General features: G+C 43.9%; 1 protein-coding gene across 1 annotated transcript in view; it reads right to left on the reverse strand.

Moving 5' to 3' along the window:
* LOC110505895 (neurexin-3a) overlaps window positions 1-25,810 on the reverse strand; it is a 651,746-nt gene that overhangs the window by 401,990 nt on the left and 223,946 nt on the right. The window contains exons 15-17 of the mRNA XM_090221316.1: window positions 20,197-20,387; window positions 19,800-19,973; window positions 9,786-9,905 (exon numbers count right to left, since the gene is read on the reverse strand). Of these exons, the coding sequence (XP_090077442.1) occupies window positions 9,786-9,905; window positions 19,800-19,973; window positions 20,197-20,387 (485 nt within the window). The remainder of the gene's footprint in view (window positions 1-9,785; window positions 9,906-19,799; window positions 19,974-20,196; window positions 20,388-25,810) is intronic.

Consider the following 25,810-nt stretch of genomic DNA (forward strand, 5'->3'; position numbering starts at 1 on the left):
CACACCTCCTTCCATCCTCCAGGTCTCTGTGTCTGATTCGCTGTTACAGCCACACCTCTGATGTAATAAAGACAACATGAAGCGAGTTTGGCTATAGATAAAGTATAATTCTATCCAGAAGAAAATGTCATTGTTATATTGCATTCCCCTCAGTGTACACAAATAAGAAATGGCTCATGCAACATAAACTAAGATATCATATTTCTGAAAAAGTACTGCTGCCTATACAGGTGCATTGTGAATACAACATATATTAATTAAATCTATAAAATATATGTATCAAGGCACAAGGTGAGACCCAGATGCAGACACAGGAGACAGATGGTCGGAGTCTTACAATGTTTATTAACCCAAACGGGTAGGCAAGAGAATGGTCGTGGACAGGCAAAAAGGTCATAACCAGTCCAGGAGGTACAGAGTGGCAGACAGGCTCGTGGTCAGGGCAGGCAGAATGGTCAGGCAGGAGGGTACAAAGTCCAGAAAACAGGCAAGGATCAAAACCGGGAGGACTAGAATAAGGAGAACGCAAAAAGCAGGAGAACGGGAAAACCACTGGTTGACTTGGAAACATACAAGACAAACTGGCACAGAGAGACAGGAAACACAGGGATAAATACACTGGCACAGAGAGACAGGAAACACAGGGATAAATACACTGGGGAAGATCAGCGACACCTGGAGGGGGTGGAGACAATCACAAGGACAGGTGAAACAGATCAGGGCTTGACAATAAGAGAAAGCCCATTGTTCTAGGCTAAGAAATAAAAAAATGTCAAAATGTGGAAAAATTTGTCAGTTGATCTAGTGGATTTCAGGCAAAATTACTAATATAGGCATAAGCCTGTGGGAGGGAGGAGAGGAGAGTTAGTTTAATTTCTCTCCAGCTGGAATTCTCTGGTTCTGATTCCCAGTTCTCCCTCAGAAGGGAAGATACTCTACTGCCACCTGGTGGTGATATACGGTGGTGGCGCAAAAACAAAACTAATTGGGACCATTTTGAGTCCTAGAACTAGAAAATAAATAAGAATTAATTGGGTCACTAGACTCCATTAGTCACTGTCATAGATCTTCAGATCAATGGATCAGCCAAACACACACACACACACACACACACACACACACGCAGACACACACACACACACGCAGACACACACACACGCACACACATGCACACGCAGACACGCACACACACCCACACGCAGACACAAACACACACACACACACACACACACACACACCACAGTCACGATGCTCTAAAATCACTACTACACACTCAATTCATATAGAGGTCAACATTCAGTAGATCTGCCTGTCAATAATCACGCTATTGATCCAGACCCACAGAATGGCCTCTGTTACCTTTTACTATTTATATGTTGTGCAACTGAGAATGTGTGTGTGTGTTTTCGTGTGTGTGAGTGTGTGTGTTTTCGTGTTTTTGTGTGTGTGTGTTTTCGTATGTGTGTGTGTGTGTGTGTTTTCGTGTTTTCGCGCGTGTGTGTGTGTGTGTGTGTGTGTGTGTGTGTGTGTGTGTGTGTGTGTGTGTGTGTGTGTGTGTGTGTGTGTGGGCCCAACAGCAGTTGTCTTCCTGCCATTCTCAGTAATTTCCCGTCTTATCCAATAGAGCGGAGGGCGCAGGGAAAGACAGATATATATTGACAGACCTGAAACACACATTACTCTCCTTGTGTTATTGAAATTAAGTCACTCCATATCTCCAATAAGGTGCTTTGGATTCAGCGGCTCTGCTGGTGGAAATAAAACAGGGAGAGAGAAAGGGACAGAAAGGGGGAGGAAGTGGAAGCGGGAGGGAGAGACGACAACGGAGCACAATTCCACCTGTCACTCTTAAATCACGAGAAGGTTAACTTGGCTGGCGTACACTGCAGAACCAAAGAGAAGGGCCAATCACCTATAACCATGTCTCTGCCTTACTGCCGACAATGTTAATAGGACTGACGTTGAGAGGGAGGTAGGGAGGGAGGGAGAGGGTTAGGGAGAGAGAGAGAGCGAGAGAGAGCGAGAAACAGGGAAGCCATACTGAGACTAAAGTTTATTTTACAAATCCGCCCTGCACAATACAAAAACAAGCTCATACAACAGAATATTTCAACATAAATATAGCCAATATACACATTAAGATGAACGACACAGTCAATTAAAACAGACACATCCTTCATTATAAAACATCCTCTGTCAGCTATCTGAAGCCTCTGTCAGCTATCTGAAGCCTCTGTCAGCGCTCTGAAGCCTCTGTCAGCGCTCTGAAGCCTCTGTCAGCGCTCTGAAGCCTCTGTCAGCGCTCTGAAGCCTCTGTCAGCGCTCTGAAGCCTCTGTCAGCGCTCTGAAGCCTCTGTCAGCGCTCTGAAGCCTCTGTCAGCGCTCTGAAGCCTCTGTCAGCGGTCTGAATTCTCTGTCAGCGGTCTGAATCCTCTGTCAGCGGTCTGAATCTTCTGTCAGCTGTCTGAATCCTCTGTCAGCGGTCTGAATCCTATGTCAGCGGTCTGAATCCTATGTCAGCGGTCTGAATCCTCTGTCAGGGACTTCAAAGCATACAAACAAAACTTATGTTGATTATTATTCTAACATAGGGTGCAAGGAAATGAAGGAGTCTCCAAAGTAAACCAATCCAATCATTTTTAATCTTCACAGTGTTGTTAGGTAAGTCGGAAGCTGATGGAGCAAAGCTTTGCAAACAAAAATAGTGTAAAGATGTTATCTACGTGACTTTATTGAGGTGTCGACAACCTTTTGGTAAAGAATGCAGTGATGAGTAATAAAACCGTCTCTGTAGGTTGATGGAAATCCCCGTCGACTTAGAAGCCGGGGTCACCATTATGTAGGTCTGCAAAAAATGATCCAAACACTTAAGTAAAAATGATGATGAATAAAAAAGTAACTACGTTTATCGATCGGACTCCATTATTATGTGAAAAGATACAACAGGCCCTGGATGAACCTAGTCAAGGTAGCGAGTCTTGCATCACCTCTCAGTATGACGTTAATCAACATGTTTCTAACTGCCACCGTGATGCAACTATTACGAGACTGGATACAAATAGATAATCCCACCCAGCAATGTGCTAGCGTTCTTTCATTAACTTAAGTAAATCAGAGATGTGTACAGTGTCATTAACAACTATGTCACGGCCGTTGGTGGAAGAAGGTGAGGACCAAAGCGCAGCACGTGTTCGTCATTTATTAAATAGAACTGAACACTAAATACAAAGTTACAAAAAAAACAACCGAAACAGCTCCGTCAGGTACAAAACACAAAGCAACTACCCACAAAACCCATGTGGGCAAGTGCTACCTAAGTATGGTTCTCAATCAGAGACAACGATAGACAGCTGTCCCTGATTGAGAACCATTCCCGGCCAAAAACAAAGAAATACAAAAACATAGAAAAACAAACATAGAATGCCCACCCTAGTCACACCCTGGCCTAACCAAAATAGAGAATAAAAACCTCTCTATGGCCAGGCCGTGACAAACTATCAAATTATAGGCATATAGACTAAATAAATACTCAAATTAATTGACTAAATTCAACTAATATAATGAATTAATCACAAAATAATTGACAATCAAACCATTCCGGTGAACATGAAATGCATGATACATTACATAATTACACAGAGTATATGACTATCACCAATATGCTAAGACTTAATGTGGTAACACGTGTCTTCAGTTCCGTGAAAGTATCTAAGAGAAATAAGTAGGTGTCTGATACACACAGGAGCTAGGTAGAAAGTTGTCAAAAATAGGAGCAAATTCACTGCCCTTCACTGCCCCCAACCTGAATTCATGTTTCTTAGCACTTTGCTAGTGAACAAAAGTCTAGGAACAACACACCCAGATTCTAATCTAATCCACTAAATTTGAATGGTATGACCGGACAACAGGGATGTGCCTGATAACCTGTCAACCCAACATTAAATTTCAATCCAGTCACTTTAAAATGTAAAGGGTACTCACACATCTGAGCTATCTTTGTTGCAGGTGCATTGTAATAGTTGAATGAGATTCACTTTAAAAATACATCAACCAGAAAGCATACAATGGAATAAGACATATGAAAAATGTGCAGCTCTTGAAACAAACCCAACACGACAATTGAAATCACACAGTAAAATGAATTTCATAATTTCAAGTTTTAATCAGTCATCACACTTCTCCTGGTATCAGTGACCCCAGGTCTTCCGTGGGAACGTCTCGTCCTGGAAATTGCCACAGTGAAGGTGTGTTTCTCTATTTTTCGACTGCGTATCCTGTGATAAAACGAAGGGCGCTATGATAAACGGCATACAGGGGTTTAAGAGTCGTGGCAGCTGCACTTTGACAATTAATATCACTTCTAATCAAGAACAGGTAGAAAGGTTGAATGGATCTGCTTCCTGCTGACTAGAGAGAGACAGCATCTGCTTCCTGCTGACTAGAGAGAGACAACATCTGCTTCCTTTTTGAGTAGAGAGAGACAACATCTGCTTCCTGCTGACTAGAGAGAGACAACATCTGCTTCCTGTTGACTAGAGAGAGACAACATCTGCTTCCTGCTGACTAGAGAGAGACAACATCTGCTTCCTGCTGACTAGAGAGAGACAACATCTGCTTCCTGCTGACTAGAGATAGACAACATCTGCTTCCTTTTTGAGTAGAGAGAGACAACATCTGCTTCCTGTTGACTAGAGAGAGAGACAACATCTGCTTCCTGCTGACTAGAGAGAGACAACATCTGCTTCCTGCTGACTAGAGAGAGACAACATCTGCTTCCTGCTGACTGGAGAGAGACAACATCTGTTTCCTGCTGACTAGAGAGAGACAACATCTGCTTCCTGCTGACTAGAGAGAGACAACATCTGCTTCCTGCTGACTAGAGAGAGACAACATCTGCTTCCTGCTGACTAGAGAGAGACAATATCTGCTTCCTGCTGACTAGAGAGAGACAACATCTGCTTCCTGTTGACTAGAGAGAGACAACATCTGCTTCCTGCTGACTAGAGAGAGAGACAACATCTGCTTCCTGCTGACTAGAGAGAGAGACAACATCTGCTTCCTGCTGACTAGAGAGAGACAATATATGCTTCCTGCTGACTAGAGAGAGACAACATCTGCTTCCTGTTGACTAGAGAGAGACAACATCTGCTTCCTGCTGACTAGAGAGAGAGACAACATCTGCTTCCTGCTGACTAGAGAGAGAGACAACATCTGCTTCCTGCTGACTAGAGAGAGACAACATCTGTTTCCTGCTGACTAGAGAGAGACAACATCTGCTTCCTGCTGACTAGAGAGAGACAACATCTGCTTCCTGCTGACTAGAGAGAGACAACATCTGCTTCCTGCTGACTAGAGAGAGACAACATCTGCTTCCTGCTGACTAGAGAGAGACAACATCTGCTTCCTGCTGACTAGAGAGAGACAACATCTGCTTCCTGTTGACTAGAGAGAGACAACATCTGCTTCCTGCTGACTAGAGAGAGAGACAACATCTGCTTCCTGCTGACTAGAGAGAGAGACAACATCTGCTTCCTGCTGACTAGAGAGAGACAATATCTGCTTCCTGCTGACTAGAGAGAGACAATATCTGCTTCCTGCTGACTAGAGAGAGACAACATCTGCTTCCTGCTGACTAGAGAGATACAACACCTGTTTCCTGCTGACTAGAGAGAGACAACATCTGCTTCCTGCTGACTAGAGAGAGACAACATCTGCTTCCTGCTGACTGGAGAGATACAACACCTGTTTCCTGCTGACTAGAGAGAGACAACATCTGCTTCCTGTTGACTAGAGAGAGACAACATCTGCTTCCTGCTGACTAGAGAGAGAGACAACATCTGCTTCCTGCTGACTAGAGAGAGAGACAACATCTGCTTCCTGCTGACTAGAGAGAGACAACATCTGTTTCCTGCTGACTAGAGAGAGAAAACATCTGCTTCCTGCTGACTAGAGAGAGACAACATCTGCTTCCTGCTGACTAGAGAGAGACAACATCTGCTTCCTGCTGACTAGAGAGAGACAACATCTGCTTCCTGCTGACTAGAGAGAGACAACATCTGCTTCCTGCTGACTAGAGAGAGACAACATCTGCTTCCTGCTGACTAGAGAGAGACAACATCTGCTTCCTGCTGACTAGAGAGAGACAACATCTGTTTCTCAAAAAAAAAAGCCCACTTTAAATCTTAGTTTCTTAACAAGCTCATTTGTATTTTTTTAAACATTAAATCAACGTCCAGGTATTTGTATGCAGGGACTTGTTTGATTATAGAACCATCCCTTGAAAACAGCATGCAATTAGTTTGACCTGTATTAAGCACAAGTTTTAAATCAGTAATGCTGCCTGTACGGACTATAGAATTGTCGCAGTCAGCTCAGCAGTCGGGGCAATTGTGTACATTATAGTATCATCCGCATATAGATGAAATGTAGATGATTTAACAGATTGAGCAATAGCGTTTATGTAAATAGTGAAGAGAACGGTTACTAGTATCGACACCTGCGGAACACCTTTATGTACTTCTTGAAATTCTGACTCCATCAATCACGATGTCCTAAGTTCTGTTACTAAGATAATCATGAAACCACGAGGAGGTGTTTGACCCAGGCAAAAACAAGAACAACTTGTTCAAAAAAATACCATGATCAACAGTATCAAATGATTTTCACAGGTCCACAAACAAGGCAGCAGGATTCATTTTAGTGTCTAAAGCATTGACAATATCATTAACTACTAATGTGGGTGCTGTGATAGTGCTGTGTCATGGCCTAAACCCAGATTGATTTGTATCCAAAATACCATGATCAGATAAAAAAGAGCAAAGTTGCTTATTTATTAAAGATTGGAGACTCTTAGCTAGACATAGAAGCCCAGAGATGGGACTATAATTATAAAGATCACTACTATCCCCACTCTTATGGAATGGCAGCACATAAGCTGTTTTCCATACTCTACGAATATTCCCTGATAACATTGTTAGATTTAAGATATGGGTTACTGGGGCAGCAATGGGGGGGGGGGGGGGGGGCAGGCAGCACATTTGATAATACCCAGCTCCAGTTGCTAAGCCCCTGTGGATTTATTGGTATCTATAGGAAGTAAGGCATCAATGACTTATTATTCTGTGTATTGCAAAAATGTAAAATTCCCAAATCTTTAACAAAGATAGACCACTGGAAAAAAAAAGACCATTAAATGCATCAATGATGACATTTTTGTCCGTAATGGGTCCAGAGTCTGAATTAATTTGTTGGGGCAGAGAGGAGAAAGTACAACCCTTCAAGGATTTGACAGTTACCAGAATTTATACGGATTTCCCTTCCAATCAGAAAGTGGTTACATGAGATTTAGCCTTTCTGATTAGTCTTACACATTGATTCCTCAGTTGCCTAAAATATTGCCAATCCGGGCCTAATCCTGTGTTTCTGGCCTTGACCCGAGTCAGCATTTCTCATACAAATGACTTCTGATAATTCAGAAGTTAACCAGGCATTCAATCTATCTTTAACTCTCAGAGTTTTGAAGGGGGCATGATTAACTACAATAGTGTTGAAGACATTTACAATAAAAAAATTCTAACTAAATCAGTTTCAGGGATAGCTGTGATACAATCAAGGTCACTAAAATGAAGAGCCTGTAAAAACACCTTGTTTACTAAGGTTTGTAAGTTCATCTTAGTGATGACACATGGCTTAGATTTACCCCTGACACAGACAACACTTTAATGGATTCTGATAGTTCAGAAGTTAACCAGGCATTCAATCTATCTTTAACTCTCAGAGTTTTGAAGGGGGCATGATTAGTATTCATCAAAATAAGAGGTGGATTTTGATGGATACTTAGGGTTCGGACAAGTAAGCTCAGTTATTAGCTGAGACAGGTTTACCTCAGAGCAAATATATTTCAGCGTATCTGACACTGGCGTCCTCAATATTAAAATCGACCATAATTAATAGTTCAAACTGACCATAATTAGATACACTCCTACTAGTGTCAGCTGGTTATTATGACCAAGGTCCACATTAAGAACGAGATAATCAAACTGATTCGGGACAGAGGTAGCAAGAGATTCTGTCTAATCAGCAAACATTAAAACAGGACAGTGACTCATCACTGTCCAGCACATAATTATTCAACCAAATGTCAGAAATTACCAGAATGTGCATGTTGGATTGAGAAGCAAGAATTTCAATCTAATACATCTGACATTTTACATTAACAAATCCAAGATCGCAGCTGGGCAATTTCAGGTTAGATGGAGTCTCAAAATACAAGCTGGGCTGTTCAGTAGGTAACCCCTTTTTGAAAATACCATGGGATCGGTTTGAATTGGTATAGATGCAAGATTGTCTAGAAATGACACATTCGGCCTATACCTCGAATGGGGAAGTGGGTTAAAACAAGAGTCAATGAGGGTTATCTGCAGTATGATGACAATGCTGATCATTTATGGTTGGGGTTACCTGAGCAGGACTTGGAGTGTTAATAAATCAATCTCTCAGCGCAAACTTGAATTGCGACGACAGGGTCCAGGCACCAAGATCATTTGGAGGGACCCCATTCTCTCTGTAGAGCATCTTCTGTTTCCAAAAGGTGTCGAAGTTACCCACAAAAAAAACTCTACCAGTAGACTCGTAGCCAGTCGTGTAGCCAGCCTGAAATAGCCAGGAAGCAGCCTAGTAATGCTTTGTACCTGAGCCCTAGGATAGGACAAGGTTTTTGCCTTGGGATCCGAAATGTTTCTCACCACATAGCTGGCGATGATAACGCCTGGTGATATGGCAGAGAAAGTTGGTTTGTTCCCACCTCTTTTTAAAGACACAATTCAACCTCCTGGCACTAGAGTCAGTTGTTCATTACAGAGACTCACAGACACATCAGAGTGAGAGTCGTTGACTCAGTCAATGTTACGTCAACATGACCTTGTACCTAAACACACTTTTCAAGCCTATATGATCAAATTAAATTACATCACAGTTTATTGGTCATATGCACAGGAAGCAGTGTAAATAGTGCAATGAAATGGGACCGTTATCTAAGATATACTCAGACTAATCACAAACAAGATATTATACTTAATAACACTCACAGCCAACGATGGCCTCTGGCGCTGTACTATATTACATTATTTAATCATTGCATGTTCTTCTATTGCCGATTCCTCAAGTGTTTAACGGATAAACTGATGTTTTCAAGCAGGTCAATGAAAATGTAAACTACTTGATGTTACAGGAACTCGATAAAGCTAAAGTATCCAAGTCTTAGAGGAATCTATAGTGTGCTATTATCTAAGGAGATTTAAGGCTGGATTAAATCACAATGGATGTTTTATAGGGTCAGGTGAACGGTCAGCTGATGGTCACCTGATAGGTCACCTGATGCAGAGGCCATCTTGGTTAGGAATAGTTTCCATTAAATCATTCGGATTACTGTGTATATACTACAATGTGGCATTAATTGAATTGAGCCCTTTCAGTCAGAATATGAAGGAATGTCTCTACCGCCCCCTAGTGGCTTTAACAAATATTAAAACACCTCAGAAAGGAAACAAACAGCGATTACCTTTAGACGTCTTCAGAGGGGTCTTCAAAGTGTGTGCGTCCTTGTGTGTGTGTGTCTGTGTGTGTGTGTGTGTGTGTGTGTGTGTGTGTGTGTGTGTGTGTGTGTGTGTGTGTGTGTGTGTGTGTGTGTGTGTGTGCGTGTGTGTGTGTGTGCGCATGTGTGTGTGCGCATGTGTGTGTTTCTGTGCACTTTTTGTGTGTATAGATAGACAATAAACAGTACTCACGATCATTGCACCGCGTGCCGGTGAAGGAGGTCATGGAGCAGTCGCAGGTGTAGTTCTCCCACTGCTGGATACAGACGCCCATGTTGGTACATGAGTCCTCCTGACAGGTGGTGCTAGGACCTGTAGGTGGCAGAGCAGAGGCATGTGGTACCAGGGTACAGGTGGCAGAGCAGAGGCATGTGGTACCAGGGTACAGGTGGCAGAGCCATGTGGTACCAGGGTACAGGTGGCAGAGCCATGTGGTACCAGGGTACAGGTGGCAGAGCCATGTGGTACCAGGGTACAGGTGGCAGAGCAGTGCCATGTGGTACCAGGGTACAGGTGGCAGAGCAATGTGGTACCAGGGTACAGGTGGCAGAGCCATGTGGTACCAGGGTACAGGTGGCAGAGCAGTGCCATGTGGTACCAGGGTACAGGTGGCAGAGCCATGTGGTACCAGGGTACAGGTCTGAGCGCTCGCTCCCCAACAGCTCCTCCAACAGGTGCCATGCAGAGGTGTCAGAGCACGTCAGTGGGCCATGCATTAGTCAGGTTAGTACATTACATGAATTACAGAGGTGTTATTGTACCGTTGAAGTACACCAAACTGAAAGACACACGGCATTCCCTCCAAGAAGATTTTAGTAAGACGTTTAGTGTGTGCAGACATTGAACAGGGTGCTGGATGTGTTTACAACATGGCTGGTGGATGAGAGACAACTGGTGGAGTCAGACAAACTAACTAGACTAGGGTCACGTACTGTCATATTGAGTGTCTCTATAACTGTATTTACATGGTTATAACTGCGTAATAACATGGTTATAACTGAGTAATAACATGATAAGTACTTACTCTACACAGTCTACAGTGTTGGTCCATGTTGTTCAATAGAAGTTAACAATGATTATAACACTTTTTGTTGTTGTTGTAAAGATTATGTGATGTTATTGAGAGTTTATTTTGCAACAGACAAATATGTTTGTCAAACCATAACCTTATTCAATGCATGCATACTGGATGCAAATACACAAGTTTAGTTCCGTTATGCCCGTTCATGTCAGCCCCATGTGAACACACAGTTTTAGAGCCACCAGAAGTGAATATGAAGTGTGACCCGGGTGTAAGCTCTCCCATCCTCCCTTCCCCCAACCCCCTGCTCTATCCTAGACCAGTCTACACACAGAGACACTGGAGAAGATGACCCAGTACAACAGAAAGAGGATCACGAGACAAAACATTTTATAGCAAAGTGGTGCACATAGGATATGTGCTTTTGTTATATAAATGTTGGTTGTGGTGGTGTCCAGTTCAGTCCAGGGCCGTGTTTCATTCCAGAAAATATGTTCCCTGTACTCGTCCACTCTCCATTCACAGAACTGAGACAACTGTGTCAGTCCCTTTCCAGTTCTCTGAAAAGGGAGTAAGTGAGGGAATATCGGAGGATACATCTGTGTGTAAGGAAACGTAGACCAAACGAGGACTTGAGACTCAACACCACCCAGACTCATCCCACGTTTTTAAGAGGAAGTGCAGTCTACTGTGCAGCAGTGCAAAAACCCAATCCAGTAAAATATCGGGACAATATTCCCACCAGAAATGGAAAAAGATTTATGCAAGATAAAATGATTCACTTCCTGTTTGTTTCTTCTTCTACAGGTGCCAAAGTAATCTGAAATACATCCATAAAGTCATAACAATAATACAAGCTGCAAGTGAAGAAGAGGGAAGAGGAGTGATGAAGAGTGAAGAAGAGGTCAATGTTCCTGAACACTAAAGCCACACTTTCATCTGTCCTGGTGGGACATGGGACAAGCTTAATTAAGTTGGAAGAGATAGAGCTCTGCTGAATGTGCTCATCTAGCCAGACTGACATTCATCTACCGTGTGTGTGTGTGTGTGTGTGTGTGTGTGTGTGTGTGTGTGCCTGTTCTGCTGAATGTGCTCATATAGCCAGGCTGACATTCATCTAGCGCGTGTGTGTGTTTGTGTGTGTGTGTATGTGTGTGCCTGTTCTGCTGAATGTGCTCATATAGCCAGACTGACATTCATCTACCGTGTGTGTGTGTGTGTGTGTGTGTGTGTGTGTGTGTGTGTGTCCGTGTTCTCTGTAGAATGTGCTACTGTATTCATCTTCCTGAACACATTCCCACTCAGCTAAGTCGGTAGATATCTCTTTCTTCATCTGGGCGGGAATCTTTATTTCTAAAATAAATAAGTCTTAAATCCTGTCGGAGTGGACTTTGGATATGGACATGAGAGCCATGACTTCTCTAGATCACCATCCATCAGTCTCCTGCCTGCACCGATGGCAGGCTGCTCTCGCATTCTAATGAAACTGTCTGTCAAACGGTCGGAATCTCTAATTTAACTTAGGTCGGCCGTCCTTTTAATTAGAGTACTAATCACACTGGCCTATCAGGGGGCTTCCACACTCCAGGACTAAAAGCATTTGAAGGGGTGGGGTGGGGGGGGGATCGTGTGTAATGTATGTATGTGTGTGTGTGCCTTTCAGGATGTGTGTGTGTGTGTGTGTCGACCCAATGTGCAAGACTTAGCAGATTCCTCAGCAACTCTGCCAAGACATACACGGCCCGATACCGAAAAACAAGATCTGCAGACATAGAGTGTTTTCGGAGATTATTCAGACCCTTTGACTTTTTCCACATTTTGTTACGTTACAGCCTTATTCTAAAATCAATCAAATAGTTTTTTCCCCTCATCAATCTACACACAATACCCTATAATGACAAAGCAAAAACTGTTTTTTAGAAATGTTTACAAATGTATTAAATATAAAATAAGTACGTTTTCAGACAATTTACTCAGTCCTTTGTTGAAGCACCTTTGCCAGTGATTACAACCTCGAGTCTTCTTGGGAATGACGCTACAAGCTTGGCATACCTGTATTTGGGGAGTTTCTCCAATTCTTCTCTGCAGATCCTCTCAAGCTCTGTCAGGTTGGATGGGGAGATTCGCTGCACAGCTATTTTCAGGTCTCTCCAGAGATGTTCGATCAGGTTCAAGTCCGGGCTCTGACGGGGCCACACAAGGACATTCGGAGACTTGTCCTGAAGCCACTCCTGCGTTGTCTTGGCTGTGTGCTTAGGGTCGTTATCCTGTTGGAAGGTGAACCTTCTCCCAGGCTGAGGTCCTGAGCCCTCTGGATCAGGTTTTCATCAGGGATCTCTCTGTACTTTGCTCGGTTCATCTTTGCCTCAATCATGACTATTCTCCCAGTCCTTGCCGCAGAAAAATATTCCCACAGCATGATGCTGCCACCACCATGCTTCACCGTAGGGATGCCAGGTTTCCTCCAGATGTTACGCTTGGCATTCAGGCCAAAGAGTTAAATCTTGTTTTCATCAGACCAGAGATTATTGTTTCTCATGGTCTGAGAGTCTTTGCGTGCCTTTTGGCAAACTCCAAGCGGGCTGTCATGTGCCTTTTACTGAGGAGTGGCTTTAATCTGTCCACTCTACCATAAAGGCCTGATTGGTGGAATACTACAGAGATGGTTGCCCTTCTGTAAGGTTCTCCCATCCCCACAGAGGAACTCTAGAGCAATGTCAGAGTGACCATTGGGTTCTTGGTCATCTCCGAAACCAAGGCTCTTCTCCCCCAATTGCTAAGTTTGGCTGGGCGGCAAACACTAGGAAGAGTCTTGGTGGTTCCAAACTTCTTCCATTTACGAATCATGGAGGTAACTTTGTTCTTAGGGACCTTCAATGTTACATAAATGTTTTGGTACCCTTCCCCAGATCTGTGCCTCGACACAATCCTGTCTCGGAGCTCTACGGACGGTTCCTTCGACCTCATGGCTTGGTTTTTGCTCTGTCATGCACTGTCAACTGTGGGACCATATATACACAGGTGTGTGCCTTTCGAAATCATGTCCAATCAATTGAACTTACCACAGGTGGACTCGAATGAAGTTGTGGAAACATCTCAAGGATGATCAATGGAAACAGGATACACCTGAGCTCAATTTAGAGTCTCATTCCAAACTTATATAAATAAGGTATTTCTGTTTTTTATTTTTATACATTTGCAAACATTTCTAAAAACCTGTTTCGTTTTGTCATTATAGGGTATTGTGCGTAGATTGCTGAACATGTATTTTTTTAAATCAATTTTAGAATAAGGCTGTAACGTAACAAAATGTGGAAAAAGTCAAGGGTTCTGAATACTTTCTGAATGCTCTGTCATCATACAGGTGGCTAATGTTTATTCATGCAAAAGCTTTCCATCACAATCATTAGTCTGTCTCCTTCCCTGCACACCTGCCTGCCCGCCTGCCAGTCTTCTTCCCTGCCTGTCTCCTGCCTGCCTCCCTGCCCGGCTGTCTGCCTCCCTACCTCCTCCCTGCCCGCCCGCCTGCAGGCCTCCCGGTGAGGCAAAGCCAGGGTACGGCGTAGGACTTGCAGCCCCTACCTACCATTCTCCCGAAGTGAACCATTTTATAACAAGCACATAGCCAGCTGCAAAAAAAAATATTTCAATGCCTGGCGATGTCTGCTGTCTATTGTGCTTAAAGGTGACATCATCAAACATAGCTTGAAGACTTCCTGATTTACCGCCAACACTATCAGAGTTTAAATCAGCCAAGATTGCTATTGGATTTGCTCTGTTTGTGCCCTACCTCGAGACCAAAATTCAGTTGTTGTTTTCTTTAAGCAGCAAGTCACCCCACTCTGTACGATGATGTCATCTTGCTTAAGGTACCTTTAAGCCAAGGTATTTTTATTTCTAGTGAGTGGTGACACATAACATTACAAGCTCAGAATGGAATTTGAACCTTCTACCTTGTAGGTCAGCTTTGGTGAAACGGACTTTGTTAGAGAAGAAGAACAGAAAGTGAAAAACGATAAAACAAGGTTAGTAGGTGGCCAATGATTGTCGGGTTAATAAAACTAGCCCTTTACTAACAGGGACATGCCCCTTAACTTCTCTAAGGAAGGGGTCAGGGGTCAGGGCTATGCTACCATGACAACCAAAAATAAGGGACAGATGAAATAGATGGGGACAGTACAGCGAAAACGATGAAAATTGGATATGAACGGGAGATGATGAACCTATGGAGGCACACACTGTATATGTGTTACTTCAACAAATGTATTAGCATGGGCTCTGGACAATCGGTTTAGCTACATGATAACCTGTTCAGTCATTACACATTATTCAGAACCACTTTGTTAAAAACAGTCATATTTAAGTGGAAATTCAACAAGAAATAACATACAGACATCTGCATTGAAACCTGCATGGGAATTGGAATGTATTCAATCAATCTTAATTAGGTATTTATTTACATTTTCTTTTTTATGTATTAGTCTACCCAAAGCATCATGGGACAATTGCTGCTCAAGAATGATGAGAACACAAAGGTTAGTATGAATATGTTTTTCATCACGAAGGGATGAGGACAAACGACACAAGATGATTCAAGGGATGACGTCAGACACAAGGATAGACAGTGAAAACACATAACATTGTTTTATTAGAGAGTTGACCTAGTGTTTCCCCCAGGCCTGCAGTTCAGTCCCCCAACGCTTCCATCCACCTGTGAACTGAGGCATCGGCGCCATCTAGTGAGGGTTTTCCTCGATTACACTAATCTATGCCCACGTAGACCTGTTCCCTATTGACTAGTTACCACAGCCACAAAATCTAAATTGACTATATAATTCAGTAAAACAAATGATTTAGCGTTTTGGTATTCATTTAAGGTGAGGTTCAGGCATCAGGTTAGCAGTGTGGTTAAGGTAGCCTCGGCCACGTTAACAAGGCAAAACTCCTCCACATTTACTGAAATGGTTGAACGGGGATCTAGTTTCAGCCGTTTCTTTTACACTTGCTACGTTAAGATAAATTGTAGAAATATAAATAATCTTTAACTATAAATATGACTCTGGTTGTGGTGACTAGTGACAACCAACATGAAGTCCCTCAAACTGGTGAGTTAAGGTAGTAAAGTTACAAACTAATCCGTGTTTTTTTTGTGGGGCAAAATAAGCAACTTACTTACTTGTTAAAGCGTGAGTGTAAAGAAGCACTATCGCATGCGAGCTCTCATCTGAACATGAATAAAAAGCCATCTTTAATTAGGCGCCTTAGCGCTGAGATAAATACAAGTGGTGCGAGTAGCATGGTCACACTAGCCTACCCTATTCACAACCAATCACAAATCAATATGACAGTTGAAATATAATATTGTCATGCAGTTTTAAATTGGGCATCAAACAGTGGACTTTTACATTCAATTACACCAGTCAGCAAGGTTACAGGTCATTAGGGGGTCATCGCTGGTTACCACAGCCACAAAGACTCCATGTTGGGTGTTCTGGAGAGTGCGCCCCTACTGTATGTCATTTGTTGCATTACCCGTGTAGTTCCTGCACATTGTTTGGCATAATCCATTCTGATAGTTGGGGGAGTTGTTGATTGCGTATAGACAATGTGCTGTTGCTTCAGCTCTCAGTTATTGGATTAAGCTGTGTGAGTCTGTTTTGACCTTGTAGCCATTAGGTTGCTACTACTAAGTACGTTGGGACCATTAATGCTGTCTGTTTTTTTTTTCAACTTGAAACCTGGACTGTAAATTTGTAAAATATTGTCATCACTGTGGGCCTACAATACTGTTAATAAAATCATTTATTTTTGATTACGCTACTCTGTCTGTTGTCCCACTGTGTGCTCAACGAACTAGGCAGCCATTAGTCTGGACAGTTCAATTCATACAATGGCAAATATTTGAGCAAAAAAAATAAATGTGAACACACATTCTCATAACCACTCACAGACAAACAAAATGACAAAAAAATAAGAAATGATCTAAATGTGGTACAACTGACATGTCACACATACATAATGGTGTTTACACTGTAATGAGGGGAAAACTTATGGGGACATTAATATGCTTTGGGCCAGTAACCGCAAAGGTTGCTGGATTGAATCCACGAGCTGAGAAAGTTTTTAAAAAATCTGTTTTTCTGAACACTGTTCTCCTGGTAGGCTGTCATTGTAAATAAGAATTTGTCCTTAATAACTGACTTGCCTAGCTAAATAAAAAATATGTAGTTGTATTGTTGCTTGGTAAGAATAGCTGTGATTCTATTTCTATTATGTGGGGCATATAATATGTTATATCAACATATAGCTAATTGTATTTATGATAAGTACTTATTATACAGAACAAAATACTAATTAAAACTCATGACAATTATGGTACATGCCCATATAATAAAATGTTTAGTATACTGGTAGCTCCCTGTGATGTACCTACAGAAACACTCCTGTGCCAGCTGCCCAGATGTTTTAAAGATGTCTTTTATGTTGTTCTGAAACATGACTCTAATTATGAATAATGGTGAGCTCCTAAAACACCAATAGTTTTGATGCTGAAATGACATCATAAATGTGCGACCAATGTGGCTGATAAGAGCCGGGTCTGGGTTGTGGCTAGTTGGAGTACAGCTACGGACTAAAAGTTACATGTTTGTGTCGCATTGGGGACAACTGTAGCATTTTAGATAACCCAAACTCCTTTCCTAACCTTAACCCAATTCTCCTAGCCTGCTGTGTTAATTCTCCTATCCTGCTGCGTTCATTCTCCTAACCTGCTGCGTTAATTCTCCTAACCTGCTGCGTTAATTCTCCTATCCTGCAGTGTTAATTCTCCTAACCTGCTGCCTTAATTCTCCTATCCTGCTGCGTTAATTCTCCTATCCTGCTGCGTTAATTCTCCTATCCTGCTGTGTTAATTCTCCTAACCTGCTGCCTTAATTCTCCTATCCTGCTGCGTTAATTCTCCTATCCTGCTGCGTTAATTCTCCTATCCTGCTGCGTTAATTCTCCTAACCTGCTGCGTTAATTCTCCTAACCTGCTGCGTTAATTCTCCTAACCTGCTGCGTTAATTCTCCTTAACCTGCTGTGTTAATTCTCCTTAACCTGCTGCGTTAATTCTCCTAACCTGCTGTGTTAATTCTCCTTAACCTGCTGCGTTAATTCTCCTATCCTGCTGCGTTAATTCTCCTATCCTGCTGCGTTAATTCTCCTTAACCTGCTGTGTTAATTCTCCTTAACCTGCTGCGTTAATTCTCCTATCCTGCTGCGTTAATTCTCCTATCCTGCTGCGTTAATTCTCCTATCCTGCTGTGTTAATTCTCCTAACCTGCTGTGTTAATTCTCCTAACCTGCTGCGTTAATTCTCCTAACCTGCTGTGTTAATTCTCCTATCCTGCTGTGTTAATTCTCCTATCCTGCTGCGTTAATTCTCCTAACCTGCTGCGTTAATTCTCCTATCCTGCTGCGTTAATTCTCCTATCCTGCTGCGTTAATTCTCCTAACCTGCTGTGTTAATTCTCCTAACCTGCTGCGTTAATTCTCCTAACCTGCTGTGTTAATTCTCCTATCCTGCTGCGTTAATTCTCCTAACCTGCTGCGTTAATTCTCCTAACCTGCTGTGTTAATTCTCCTATCCTGCTGCGTTAATTCTCTTAACCTGCTGTGTTAATTCTCCTAACCTGCTGCGTTAATTCTCCTAACCTGCTGTGTTAATTCTCCTATCCTGCTGCGTTAATTCTCCTATCCTGCTGCGTTAATTCTCCTAACCTGCTGTGTTAATTCTCCTAACCTGCTGCGTTAATTCTCCTAACCTGCTGCGTTAATTCTCCTAACCTACTGTGTTAATTCTCCTAACCTGCTGTGTTAATTCTCCTAACCTACTGTGTTAATTCTCCTAACCTGCTGCGTTAATTCTCCTAACCTGCTGTGTTAATTCTCCTATCCTGCTGCGTTAATTCTCCTATCCTGCTGCGTTAATTCTCCTATCCTGCTGCGTTAATTCTCCTAACCTGCTGTGTTAATTCTCCTAACCTGCTGTGTTAATTCTCCTAACCTGCTGCGTTAATTCTCCTAACCTGCTGCGTTAATTCTCCTATCCTGCTGCGTTAATTCTCCTATCCTGCTGCGTTAATTCTCCTAACCTGCTGTGTTAATTCTCCTAACCTGCTGCGTTAATTCTCCTAACCTGCTGTGTTAATTCTCCTATCCTGCTGCGTTAATTCTCCTAACCTGCTGCGTTAATTCTCCTAACCTGCTGTGTTAATTCTCCTATCCTGCTGCGTTAATTCTCTTAACCTGCTGTGTTAATTCTCCTAACCTGCTGCGTTAATTCTCCTAACCTGCTGTGTTAATTCTCCTATCCTGCTGCGTTAATTCTCCTATCCTGCTGCGTTAATTCTCCTAACCTGCTGTGTTAATTCTCCTAACCTGCTGTGTTAATTCTCCTAACCTGCTGCGTTAATTCTCCTAACCTGCTGCGTTAATTCTCCTAACCTACTGTGTTAATTCTCCTAACCTGCTGTGTTAATTCTCCTAACCTACTGTGTTAATTCTCCTAACCTGCTGCGTTAATTCTCCTAACCTGCTGTGTTAATTCTCCTATCCTGCTGCGTTAATTCTCCTATCCTGCTGCGTTAATTCTCCTATCCTCCTGCGTTAATTCTCCTAACCTGCTGTGTTAATTCTCCTAACCTGCTGTGTTAATTCTCCTAACCTGCTGCGTTAATTCTCCTAACCTGCTGCGTTAATTCTCCTAACCTGCTGCGTTAATTCTCCTAACCTGCTGCGTTAAATCAGTTCTGACCATTGCTGTACTCCAACTAGCCAAAACCATGGGATTGGAGCTCAAGGTTGAAGTTGTCCCTCACCATGGATCAGATGTTCCTAACTCCTTACTTTATAATTTAGGATGAATAAATACTATCTAAGGCACTGCATCTAAGTGCTAGAAGTGTCACTACAGATCCTGGTAGGACTCCAGGCTGTATCACAAGCGGCTGTGATTGGGAGTCCCATAGGATGGTGAGTGAGATGACCAGAAGTGTTAGTAGTATGGACGGGGGAGGGTAAGGAACGAGGGAGGTGAAGGTACTGTTGGAGAAAAGGAGAAAGAATGGGCTGCCTGAACTGTCCTTGTAGTTTGAGTTTAAGCTGAAGTCTGAGTCGGACATGGATTTGAGGGAGGGCGTACCTTCGCATCCGCGCTCGATCTGCCCGCTGCGGAACAGCGCGTCCTGGAGGAGGTCAGGGAGGCGGCCGTTGAGGTCCACTGAGGCCAGGCAGCCCTGGAAACCGTCCCTGGATGCCACCAGCTTGGGCAGGCTACCGTACATACCAGGGCCCAGCCCAGCGATAAACAGGTCACCTGGAGGGAGGAGGACACGGACACCGACATGTCAGTACATGTCAGTGTCCATGTCCTCCTCCCTCCAGGTGGAGGACATGTACTGACATGTACTGACATGTACTGACATGTACTGGCAGTCTAGCTTCATCACTAAGTACTTTACTTGACTGTTCTGGTATAACTACCTCTGTTATATACTCTACCTGTCAGGTCAATAAACTCCCTCTGTTATATACTCTACCTTTCAGGTCGAGGTTCTTGGCTCCGTTGACCACCTGACTGGTTGCCTTGGCGTCCACCTTCAGAGTGTGAATGTTACTGTTGTCACGAGTGATGACCACATTGTGCCACTGGTTGTCATGTAGAGCCCGGTCGCTGTTGCCCTTGATGACGTTGGGCCCATTGCCAAGATCAAACACATAGTGGATGTACCTGAGGGAGGTGAAAGGTTACCCTGGTCACTGAAGAGAACACCTGTTGTACCGATAGGGGTGCTGCAGCAGGGGAGATCACCTCTAGGCATCTTGGCCTCTGTGAGTGGAGTGGTTGGTCAACGATTAGAATATGTCAAAATGGTTACATTTATCCATTGTAGTTAAAAGTCATTTATCTAGAGATACAGATGTCGGATCCTAATTTGATGTCTCTTTTGTAAAAAAAAAATCCCCCATCTTCCTACCATCAGGAAATTAAAATGAGCGTCGTAATTTAGACATGTTCACTGAAAACCCGCAGTTCTCTTTCTCTCCATGCGGGGGGGGGGGGGGGGGGGGGGCAGTCGAGTAATTCGGAACAGTGCCAGCTTATGAAAATCATCCTCCCTCTCTCGCTTGCTGAAACGCCAAAAGCCCAAACAGTATATGAATAACTGTCTTACTACTGCAATAGGTCTGTATGTATTTTAACCGCAACATTAAAATGTACAAACAAATGTATCTGAAATACATTCATACACATCAACAACAGTTGGTTTTTATAATAATAATAACTTTAATAACACAATAGATAATGGTGTCCACTACAACATACACGTGTATCCAAAATACAGCCTTACAGTAGGCTACACCTAAAACTATAGTCTACTGTAGCCTTTCAAAACGAATCACATATACAGGCCTATAATATAATATAATATAGACAAGATGAAATTGAGAATAGTACGGAAGCAAACGGAATGAAGTGCAATGGCGCATGAAAGAGAACGACTCCGATTTTAAAGGCCAAAAACCACCCCAAAAAGAGATCAACAGTAGCCTATATATTATTATTATTAATAGGAATGGAAAGATAGGGGGAGGTAGTGAAAGATATGGAAAGATAAGGGGAGGTAGTGAAAGATATGGAAAGATAGGGGGAGGTAGTGAAAGATATGGAAAGATAGGGGGAGGTAGTGAAAGATATGGAAAGAAAGGGGGAGGTAGTGGAAGATATGGAAAGATAGGGGGAGGTAGTGAAAGATATGGAAAGAAAGGGGGAGGTAGTGAAAGATATGGAAAGATAGGGGGAGGTAGTGAAAGATATGGAAAGATAGGGGGAGGTAGTGAAAGATATGGAAAGATAGGGGGAGGTAGTGAAAGATATGGAAAGATAGGGGAGGTAGTGAAAGATATGGAAAGATAGGGGGAGGTAGTGAAAGATATGGAAAGATAGGTGGAGGTAGTGAAAGATATGGAAAGATAGGGGGAGGTAGTGAAAGATATGGAAAGATAGGGGGAGGTAGTGAAAGATATGGAAAGATAGGGGGAGGTAGTGAAAGATATGGAAAGATAGGGGGAGGTAGTGAAATATATGGAAAGATAGGGGAGGTAGTGAAAGATATGGAAAGATAGGGGGAGGTAGTGAAAGATATGGAAAGATAGGTGGAGGTAGTGAAAGATAGGGGAGGTAGTGAAAAAAAGGAAAGATAGGGGGAGGTAGGGAAAGATAGGGGAGGTAGTGAAAGATAGGGGAGGTAGGGAAAGATATGGGGAGGTAGGGAAAGATAGGGGAGGTAGGGAAAGATAGGGGAGGTAGGGAAAGATAGGGGAGGTAGGGAAAGATAGGGGAGGTATTGAAAAAAAAGGAAAGATAGGGGGAGGTAGGGAAAGATGGGGAGGTAGTGAAAGATAGGGGAGGTAGGGAAAGATAGGGGAGGTAGTGAAAGATAGGGGAGGTAGTGAAAGATAGGGGAGGTAGGGAAAGTTAAGGGGGTAGGGAAAGATATGGAAAGATAGGGGGAGGTGAGGAAAGATAGGGAGAGGAAGAATAGGGGGAGGAAGGGAATGATAGGGCAGGTAGGAAAAGATAGGGGAGGTAGGGGAGGTAGGGAAAGATAGGGGAGGTAGGGGAGGTAGGGAAAGATAGGGGAGGTAGGAAAGATAGGGTGAGGTAGGGGAAAGTTAGGGAGAGCAAGGGAAATATAAGGAAAGATAGGTTGAGGTAGGAAAAGAAAGGGGAGGTAGGGAAAAATAGGGGGAGTTAAGGAAAGATAAGGGGGGAGAAAGGGAGAGGCAGTGAAATAAAGGGGAGGTAGGGAAAGATAGGGGTAGGTAGGGAAAGTTAGGGGGGTAGGGAAAGATATGGAAAGATAGGGGGAGGTGAGGAAAGATAGGGGGAGTTAAGGAAAGATAAGGGGGGAGAAAGGGAGAGATAGGGGTAGGTAGGGAAAATTAGGGGGTGGTAAGGAAAGATAGGGGGGGTAGGGAAAGGTAGGAGGATGAAGGGAAAGACAGGGAGATGTAGGGAAAGTGGATGTAGGGAAAGATAAGGGAGGTAGGGAAAGATAGGGGAGGAAGGGAAAGATAGGAGGATGAAGGGAAAGATCGGGGAGGTAGGGAAATAAAAGGAAAAATAGCAGGAGGTAGGAAAAGATAAGGGGAAGGTAGGAAAATATAAGGGGAGGAAGGGAAAGATAGGGGAGGTAGGGAAAGGTAGGGGGAGGTAGGCAAATAAAAGGAAAGATAGGGGGAGGTAGGAAAAGATAGGGGGAGGTAGGAAAAGATAGGGGGAGGTAGGGAAAGATATGGAAAGATAGGGGGAGGTATGGAAATATAGGGGAGGTAGGGAAAGATAGGAGGATGAAGGGAAAGACAGGGAGATGTAGGTAAAGATTATGGAGGTAAGGGAAGACAGGGAGAGGTAGGGAAAGATCGGGGAGGTAGGGAAAGACAGGGAGATGTAGGGAAAGATCGGGCAGGTAGGGAAATAAAAGGAAAAATAGCGGGAGGTAGGAAAAGATAAGGGGAAGGTAGGGAAAGATAAGGGGAGGAAGGGAAAGATAGGGGAGGTAGGGAAAGGTAGGGGGAGGTAGGGACAGATAGGGGAGGTTGGGAAAGGTAGGGGGAGGTAGGCAAAGGTAGGGGGAGGTAGGAAAAGGTAGGGGGAGGTAGGCAAAGGTGGGGGGAGGTAGGCAAATAAAAGGAAAGATAGGGGGAGGTAGGGAAAGACAGGGAGAGGTAGGTAAAGATTATGGAGGTAAGGGAAGACAGGGAGAGGTAGGGAGAGGTAGGGAAAGATCGGGGAGGTAGGGAAAGACTGGGAGATGTAGGGAAAGATCGGGCAGATAGGGAAATAAAATAAAAAATAGCGGGAGGTAGGAAAAGATAAGGGGAAGGTAGGGAAAGATAAGGGGAGGAAGGGAAAGATAGGGGAGGTAGGGAAAGGTAGGGGGAGGTAGGGAAAGATAGGGGAGGTAGGGAAAGGTAGGGGGAGGTAGGGAAAGATAGGGGAGGTAGGGAAAGGTAGGGGGGGTAGGGAAAGGTAGGAGGATGAAGGGAAAGACAGGGAGATGTAGGGAAAGTGGATGTAGGGAAAGATAAGGGAGGTAGGGAAAGATAGGGGAGGAAGGGAAAGATAGGAGGATGAAGGGAAAGATCGGGGAGGTAGGGAAATAAAAGGAAAAATAGCAGGAGGTAGGAAAAGATAAGGGGAAGGTAGGAAAATATAAGGGGAGGTAGGAGAGGAAGGGAAAGATAAGGGGGAGGTAAGGAAAGATAGGAGGAGGTAGGGACAGATAGGGGAGGTAGGGAAAGGTAAGGGGAGGTAGGGAGAGATAGGGGAGGTAGGGAAAGGTAGGGGGAGGTAGGCAAATAAAAGGAAAGATAGGGGGAGGTAGGAAAAGATAGGGGGAGGTAGGGAAAGATATGGAAAGATAGGGGGAGGTAGGGAAATATAGGGGAGGTAGGGAAAGATAGGAGGATGAAGGGAAAGACAGGGAGAGGTAGGTAAAGATTATGGAGGTAAGGGAAGACAGGGAGAGGTAGGGAGAGGTAGGGAAAGATCGGGGAGGTAGGGAAAGACAGGGAGATGTAGGGAAAGATCGGGCAGGTAGGGAAATAAAAGAAAAAATAGCGGGAGGTAGGAAAAGATAAGGGGAAGGTAGGGAAAGATAAGGGGAGGAAGGGAAAGATAGGGGAGGTAGGGAAAGGTAGGGGGAGGTAGGGAAAGATAGGGGAGGTAGGGAAAGGTAGGGGGAGGTAGGGAAAGATAGGGGAGGTAGGGAAAGATAGGGGGGGTAGGGAAAGGTAGGAGGATGAAGGGAAAGACAGGGAGATGTAGGGAAAGTGGATGTAGGGAAAGATAAGGGAGGTAGGGAAAGATAGGGGAGGAAGGGAAAGATAGGAGGATGAAGGGAAAGATCGGGGAGGTAGGGAAATAAAAGGAAAAATAGCAGGAGGTAGGAAAAGATAAGGGGAAGGTAGGAAAATATAAGGGGAGGTAGGAGAGGAAGGGAAAGATAAGGGGGAGGTAAGGAAAGATAGGAGGAGGTAGGGACAGATAGGGGAGGTAGGGAAAGGTAGGGGGAGGTAGGGAGAGATAGGGGAGGTAGGGAAAGGTAGGGGGAGGTAGGCAAATAAAAGGAAAGATAGGGGGAGGTAGGAAAAGATAGGGGGAGGTAGGGAAAGATATGGAAAGATAGGGGGAGGTAGGGAAATATAGGGGAGGTAGGGAAAGATAGGAGGATGAAGGGAAAGACAGGGAGAGGTAGGTAAAGATTATGGAGGTAAGGGAAGACAGGGAGAGGTAGGGAGAGGTAGGGAAAGATCGAGGAGGTAGGGAAAGACAGGGAGATGTAGGGAAAGATCGGGCAGGTAGGGAAATAAAAGGAAAAATAGCGGGAGGTAGGAAAAGATAAGGGGAAGGTAGGAAAAGATAAGGGGAGGAAGGGAAAGATAGGGGAGGTAGGGGAGGAAGGGAAAGATAAGGGGAAGGTAAGGAAAGATAGTAGGAGGTAGGGACAGATAGGGGAGGTAGGGAAAGGTAGGGGGAGGTAGGGAAAGATAGGGGAGGTAGGGAAAGGTAGGGGGAGGTAGGGAAAAATAGGTGGAGGTAGGGAAAAATAGGGGGAGGTAGGGAAAGATAGGGGGAGGAAGAAAGAGATAGGGGGAGGTAGGGAACGATAGGGGGAGGTAGGGAAAGATAGGGGGAGGAAGAAAGAGATAGGGGGAGGTAGGGAACGATAGGGAGAGGTAGGGAAAGATAGGGGAGGTAGGGAAAGATAGGGGAGGTAGGGAAAGATAGGGGAGGTAGGGAAAGATAGGAGGATGAAGGGAAAGATAGGGGAGGTAGTGCATAGGTGGGGGGAGATAGTGGCAGGCAGGGGTCAAAGGGCAGTGGGGATGACTCCTGCCGATTCTATCACATATGTGCCGGGGTCAGCAGCTGTATCCGCTGGACCAATACAGGCCCTGAGGCCTATCTTTCCATTATACTGCCTATTGGAAGGCACAAAAAATTGTCAAAGACTTTAGTCACCCAAGTCAAGACTGCCCCCCCCCCCTTTGTTTTTACACTGCCTCGACTAGCGTGTACATTCTTCCACTGCAAATCTACCATTCCAGTGTTTTACTTGCTATATTGTATTTACTTTGCCACCA

Source organism: Oncorhynchus mykiss, chromosome 25, assembly GCF_057628025.1.
Source record: "Oncorhynchus mykiss isolate SJ-2025 chromosome 25, ASM5762802v1, whole genome shotgun sequence".
Classification (NCBI taxonomy): domain Eukaryota; kingdom Metazoa; phylum Chordata; class Actinopteri; order Salmoniformes; family Salmonidae; genus Oncorhynchus; species Oncorhynchus mykiss.